A 7,312-nucleotide genomic window follows, 5' to 3' on the forward strand; every position below is an offset into this window, starting at 1 on the left:
TAGGGGTAGGGCAGCCATGAGACACTGCTCTGGGGGTGGGGAAGTGCAGTCTGAGGCAGGACATAGCCAGAGCTGGCTTGGAAGTCTGCTGGCCTGCAGGGAGGCTGGGGAAGTCTGGTTCTCAGGCTCTTAGGCATCCAGGCACCGCTGGGATGCTGAGGAAGAACTGAGAACTGAGTGGAGGCCCTCGGGGCTGGATCTAGCCTGGGCCGAGGGGGAAAGAAGGGGAGCTCTGGCTTGTCCCACAGAGGAGAGGGGTAAGTCCTTGGCTGGACCTCAGCTGGCTTGGGCTTGGTGGTGGTCCCTGGTAGTGCTGGGAGGCTTTCTTTGGGAGATTAGAAAGTGGCTCCGTAGGCAAAGGCCTTCCCTGTGGCATCCCATGGTGGATTCCAATGAATAGGAACAGTCTATGGTTTCAAGGTGTTTATTGTCATGGTGGAAAGGGGATAAAGAGTAAAACTATACCTCACTTCTCAGAGTGGGCCTGAGATTAAATACCTTTTTGCAGGGAGGAGTTGCGGAAAGGGAAATTCATTGGTTAAGCCCCCAGGCCTTTAGTTATCTCATTATAATGGAGATCTGTCTTGAGCCTCCGGGACCTGTGGTCATGTCCCTGTGGAGGGGCTTGGGGCATTGCCCTTATGTGACTGATGGCCACAAATGGAGGGCTGTGGGGCAGTGACCAGCCTGGTTTCCTGGGAGTCAGGGGAAATGCCTACTGTCCCTTTCAGGGTCACTGGGGTCTCAAGCCTCTTCAACTAGGAACCAGGGTGTCTTTCACTGTTCCACATATGTGGAGGTCTTTGATCCACTTGGACTTGAGCTTTGTACAAGGAGATAAGAATGGATCAATATGTATTCTTCTAGATGCTGACCTCCAGTTGAACCAGCACCATTTGTTGAAAATATTGTCTTTTTCCCTTTGGATAGTTTTAGCTCCTTTGTCAAAGATCAAGTGATTATAGGTGTGTGGGTTCATTTCTGGGACTTCAATTCTATTCCACTGATCTACCTACCTGTCTCAGTATCAATACCATACAGTTTTTATCACTTTTGCTCTGTAATACAGCTTCAGGTCAGGGATGGTGATTCCCCCCAGAAGTTGTTTTACTGTTGAGAATAGTTTTCACTCTCCTGGATTTTTTGTTATTTCAAATGAATTCGCAAATTGCTCTTTCTAACTCTAAAAAGAATTGAGTTGAAATTTTGATGGGGATTGCATTGAATTTGTACATTGCTTTTGGCAAGATGGCCATTTTTACTATATTAATCCTGCCAATCCATAAGCATGGGAGATCTTTCCATCTTCTGAGATCTTCTTCAATTTTTTTTTCTTCAGAGACTTGAAGTTCTTGTTATACAGACCTTTCACTTGCTTGGTTAAAGTTGCACCGAGGTATTTTATATTATTTGGGACTATTGTGAAGGGTGTCATTTCCCTAATTTCTTTCTTGGCCTGTTTATCCTTTCAGTAGAGGAAGGCTACTGATTTGTTTGAGTTAATTTTATACCCAGTCACTTTGCTGAAGTTGTTTATCAGGCTTAATAGTTCTTTGGTGGAACTTTTGGGGTGACTTAAGTATACTATCATATCATCTGCAAATAGTGATATTTTGACTTCTTCCTTTCCAATTTGTATTCCTTTGATCTCCATTTTTTGTCTGATTTCTTTTTTTTTTTTGGGGGGGGGTGTGTACAGTATTTTGAGTTTTATTATAAAAGTGCACACAGACCGAGACTGCCTGCCCGCGTTACTTCCTGGCTCTGCTGGCATTCAGCACCTGCTCCTGAGCGGCTTTCTTGGCTTTCACCATCTCCACGAGCTCCTTGTATCGCCTCATGCAGTCCTTCTTCGTCCTGCCAGGAACGGCTTCCGCGATCTTTTCCCATCTTTCCGGAGTATTTACTGGGTATGTTTTCAAAGCCTGTTCTAGAAGTTTCTGCTCTTCTGTTGTCCAAGGGATGGAATCTATGCAGGGACCTTCAAATCGCTCTGAGGGTGCCGCGCTGTCAGCCTGAGGGGCCACGCCATGTTCTTTTTTAAACTTATCAAATGCCTTTTTGTTAATGTCATCTTTTTGGTGAGGGTCAAGTTTTTGGAGGCTTTTAGCTTTACCAATAACATCTTTGGCAGTTCTTTTGACACCAGAAGAAGAATGTATGTTCATATAATTAGCAATGACTTCCCATCTTGAGTTTGTCCCAGCAGGGAAGAGATTGACAGCCTTAATTAATAATTGCAGATCATCTTCTGACCAGTTCTTACTGCCACTCCCACTTCCACCGGTTGACTTCTCTGCATTCTTAGATGCTTGCCGCATCCGGGCATCAGCTTCCTCCTTCTCTTTCCTCATCAGCTCATTGACTTCTTCTATCTGTTTTTCAAGTGCAGCTTTTCCCACTTCTCTCGTAGATGATGCCAGTATTTCATTCAAGCACTGTAGGCTTGCTAGTTCAAGCCGATCACAGAGTTTTTCCACCTCTTCCATCATTTTAACACGGTCTGCCTCATTGTCCGAGAAGTGATTCCAGTTCTTGCATGAGTTACGAAGTTTCTGCCTTTCCTTTTTAATGGCTTTTTTCTGGATCTCCTTTTCTTTCTTGGCCAACAATGCTTGCTGTCTAACTTCCTCCTCTTCTTTCTCCTTAGCCAACCGAACAGCTTCTAACTCAGCTTGTCTTTGCTTTTCTTTGGCTTCCTGTTCCTTCCTCCTGGCTTCTGCTTTTGCTCTCTTTTCTGCTTCTTTCTTGGCTTTTCCTTCTTCCTTAAACTTTTTTATCCTTGGGTCACAACTGTAAGCATTATCAACTAAAGTTCTTATTCTGTTCATCTCTTCCTTCTTCCTTTGTGCCCTCGTTGCTCTGTTCTGCTTTTCAATCCATTTCCTCTCATCACGACATTCTGCTTTTTCTTTTTCTTCTTCATCTAAGTAAGAAAATTCTCTCCAAGAATCAAAATTATACCAGAAGGAAGCGAGGCCGGCGGACCCCGCCCCGACCCCTCGCGGGGAACGGGGGGGCGCCGGGGGCCTCCCACTTATTCTACACCTCTCATGTCTCTTCACCGTGCCAGACTAGAGTCAAGCTCAACAGGGTCTTCTTTCCCCGCTGATTCCGCCAAGCCCGTTCCCTTGGCTGTGGTTTCGCTGGATAGTAGGTAGGGACAGTGGGAATCTCGTTCATCCATTCATGCGCGTCACTAATTAGATGACGAGGCATTTGGCTACCTTAAGAGAGTCATAGTTACTCCCGCCGTTTACCCGCGCTTCATTGAATTTCTTCACTTTGACATTCAGAGCACTGGGCAGAAATCACATCGCGTCAACACCCGCCGCGGGCCTTCGCGATGTTGTCTGATTTCTTTAGCTAGGACTTAGAGTGCTATATTGAATAGGTAGGGAGAGAGTGGGCAGCCTTGACTAGTCTCTGACTATAGTGGGATTGCTTTAAGTTTTTCTCCATTTAGTTTAATGTTGGCATCGCTTCTCGGCCTTTTGGCTAAGATCAAGTGTAGTTTAATGTTGTCTACTGGCTTGCTGTATATTGCATTTACTGTGTTTAGGTATGGGCCTTGAATTCCTCATCTTTCCAAGACTTTTACTATGAAGGGGTGTTGAATTTTGTCAAATGCTTTCTCAGCATCTAATGAGATGATCATGAGGGTTTTTTCCTTTGAGTTTGTTTACATAATGGATTACATTGATGGATTTCCATATATTGAACCATCCCTCCATCACTGGGATGAAGCCTACTTGATCATGATGGATGATTGTTTTGATGGGTCTTGGATTCGGTTAGTGAGAATTTTATTGAGTATTTTTGCATCGATATTCATGAGGGAAATTGGTCTAAAGTTCTCTTTCTTTGTTGGGTCTTTGTGTTTAGGTATAAGTATAATTATGGCTTCATAGAACGAATTGGTTATGTTCCCTCTGTTTCTATTTTGTGGAATAGTTTGGACAGTATTGGCAGTAGGTCTCCTTGAAGGTCTGATAGAATTCTGCACTAAACCCATCTGGTCCTGGCCTTTTTTTGATTGGGAGAGTTTTAATCACTGCTTCTATTTCTTTAGGGGTTATGAGACTGTTTTGATGGTTTATCTGATCCTGATTTAACTTTGGTACCTGGTATCTGTTTAGAAAATTGTCCATTCCTTCAGATTTTCCAGTTTTATTGAGTATAAGCTTTTGTAGTAGGATCTGATGATTTTTTTTGAATTTCCTCAGCTTTTGTTGTTATGTCTCCCTTTCATTTCTGATTTTGTTAATTTGGATACTGTCTCTGTGCCCTATGGTTAGTCTGCCTAAGGGTTTAATCTATGTTGTTGATTTTCTCAAAGAACCAGCTCCTGGTTTTGTTGATTCTTTGTATGGTTCTTCCTGTTTCTGCTTGGTTGATTTCAGCTCTGAGTTTGATTATTTCCTGCCATCTGTGGACTTTGGTGCCGCAGGGTCTCCATGGTGATCTCTGGCCTGGCTAGGTACTTGGGTTCCGGTGAGAGAACTTAGGCATGGAGTGAGAACGGCTTTAGCTGTCCCTGCTGCTGGTGGTTCTCCTTCCCACCAGTTGCTCAGCCAGCAGGAGAAGACTGACCAGTCAGTGGGGGTGCAGAGTAGCTTCTGGTGACAATTTCAGGAGAGCAGATCTCTTCCCCAAGCGACTCTTATGACAGAAGCTGTCAGAGGATGAAATAATTCCTGCATACTTTTAATCCTGAACGTGATCCTTAAATACAGTTTTTGGATGGGCCAGTGTCTGACAGCAGGTACTTCCTATTGGTTTGGCTTGAGAACTTGGGAAGACCTCATCTATATATTTGGGGGTGTGATCCTGCTTCTTTGATCCGTCTTGAGCCTATGTGACCTGTGGTCATGTCCTCACCTGTGGAAGAGGGTCGTGGGGTGTTGCCCTATGTGACTGATCTGTCTCAAACCTTTCTTCCAGGGGTCTGTGGGGACTGAGAAGGCCCTGATCTCCTGGGAGACTGGGAATGCATCTGTCATCTCTTTTAGGGTTCACCCCGGGGATTCGACCTATCTTGACCAGGAATCAGGGTTCCTTTCACACCATGCCACCCTAAGCCATCTTGGGTGAATTTGCCTATTTTTGTTCTAGATCTTTCTTGTGTGCTGTCAAGCTGTTAGTGTATGCTCTCTCCAATTTGTTTTTAGAGGCACTCAGAGCTATGAGTTTTCTTCTTAGCACTGCTTTCATTATATCCCATAAGTTTGGGTATCTTGTGTCTTCATTTTCATTAAATTCTAAAAAGTCTCTAATTTCTTTCTTTATTTCTTCCTTGACCAAGTTGTCATTGAGTATAACATTGTTCAGCTTCCATGTTTATGTGGGCTTTCTGTTGTTTTTGAAAACAATACTTAGTTTATGGTGATATGATAGAATGCATGGGATTATTTTAATCTTCTTGTATCTGTTGAAGCCTGTTTTGTGGCCACTTATATGGTCAATCTTGGAGAAGGTACCATGAGGTGCTGAGAAGAAGGTATATTCTTTTGTTTTAGGATGAAATGTTCTATAGATACCTGTTAAATCCATTTGGTTCATAACTTCTGTTAGTTCCACTGTGTCTCTGTTTAGTTTCTGTTTCCATGATCTGTCCATTGGTAACAGTGGGGTGTTTAAATCTCCTACTATTATTGGGTGTGGTGCAATGTATGCTTTGAGCTTTAGTAAAGTCTCTTTTATGAATGTGGGTCCCCTTGTATTGTTCAGAATTGAGAGTTCATCTTGGTAGATTTTTTTTTCCTTTGATGAGTATGAAGTGTCTTTCCTTATCTTTTTTCATAACTTTTGGTTGCAAGTCGATTTTATTTGATATTAGAATGGCTACTCTAGCTTGTTTCTTGGAACCATTTGCTTGGAAATTTTTTCCAGCCTTTTACTCTGAAGTAGTGTCTGTCTTTGTCACTGAGGTACGTTTCCTGTAAGCAGCAAAATGCTGGGTCCTGTTTACATATCCAGTCTGGTAGTCTATGTCTTTTTATTGGGGAGTTGAGTCCATTGATGTTAAGAGACATTAAGGAATAGTGACTGTTGTTTCCTGTCATTTTTGTTGTTAGAGGTGGAGTTATGTTTGCGTGGCTCTCTTCTTTTGGGTTTGTTGCAAGATTACTTTCTTGCAGAAGAGGACTGTCTTCCACACTTGAGTTTGAGTTTAGGAGATCTCAAACCCCACCCCCACAGTGACACACTTCCTTCAACAAGGCCACATCCACTCTAACAAGGCCGCACCTCCTAATAGCACCACTCCCCATGGGTCAAAGATTCAAACAGGAGACTACAGGGGCCATACATATTCAAAGCAGCACAGGAGGGTAGAAATGCTGGCAGACTTGTTGAACTTTTTCTTTTTAAATTTCCAGGGCACATATTTTCTAACTCCGTCATGGGCTTATTAATAGCAGCAAACAAATCTCTCTGTGAGTCCTCAAGTTTTCAGCTCATGTAGACTAGGCAACTCAATAGTTGGAAAATGTAATTGAAAAATTCCAGGGAATTCTATTCCAGTGAATTTAATTTTTCACACTTACGATTTCCTACAGCTCACACCTCCATTTTACTGGATGGAGCAACAATGCACCAGAGTGAAAAAGATTCTATGTATCAAAACACTGAGTGCAGAAAGACAGCATGTCGCAATTCTATCGAATATCTGCTGAAAAATGCTTCACTAAATTTGTTTGATTCCCTGCCCCGGGGAAGAGTAATGGTTTGAATTCTAAAATAGTTTTGGGTTTGTTTACGTACACGGGCGTGGACTAGGAAAAACCATTGTAAAAAATATTGCCTCCAGGGTTGACAAATGCCTCAGTGGATAAAGTGCTTGCTTTCAAGCATAGGGACCTGAGTTAGGAATCCCAGCACCCTAAAATCTGGTTATGGTAGCATGCAACTGGGATAGGGTGAAGGTAAGCAGGTCCCAGGAGTTCACTGGTCACCCCTCTAGTGAACGGGTAGGCTCTTGGTAAGAGACTGCCTCAAAAATGTAAGATGGAGACGGACTGAGAAAGGCAGTCAATACTGGTCTTTGGCCAGCACAAGCAGGTTGACATCCCCCACCCCCCAAGTCAGCCAAGTTCTTTGATCAGGTCCCTGAGAAGTTTCTTGTTAGAGAGGTGTCCAAAAACCATCAATCAAACTAACTCAATCTCTTCCCTTCAATTTCATTCCAAAGCTTTCTGGGTAATTTCTGTAACCAACCCACAATCCAGCCCACGGAAACTACACTGTGGGATTGAAGACAGGGTGCCACTGTCTGCTAGGCTATGTCAGCAGGGCCAATCAGCTTTGCCGG

The 7,312-nt window shown here is 43.3% G+C and overlaps 1 protein-coding gene across 1 annotated transcript; it reads right to left on the reverse strand.

Moving 5' to 3' along the window:
* Window positions 1–1,686: 1,686 nt before the first annotated feature.
* Window positions 1,687–2,967, reverse strand: LOC116886447 (dnaJ homolog subfamily C member 2-like). The gene has a single exon (XM_032887947.1). The coding sequence runs from the start codon at window positions 2,829–2,831 to the stop codon at window positions 1,752–1,754; it is 1,080 nt and encodes a 359-aa protein (XP_032743838.1). The 5' UTR covers window positions 2,832–2,967; the 3' UTR covers window positions 1,687–1,751.
* Between the last annotated feature and the right edge of the window lie 4,345 nt (window positions 2,968–7,312).

The sequence above is a fragment of the Rattus rattus genome, chromosome 17 (genome assembly GCF_011064425.1).
Source record: "Rattus rattus isolate New Zealand chromosome 17, Rrattus_CSIRO_v1, whole genome shotgun sequence".
NCBI lineage: Eukaryota > Metazoa > Chordata > Mammalia > Rodentia > Muridae > Rattus > Rattus rattus.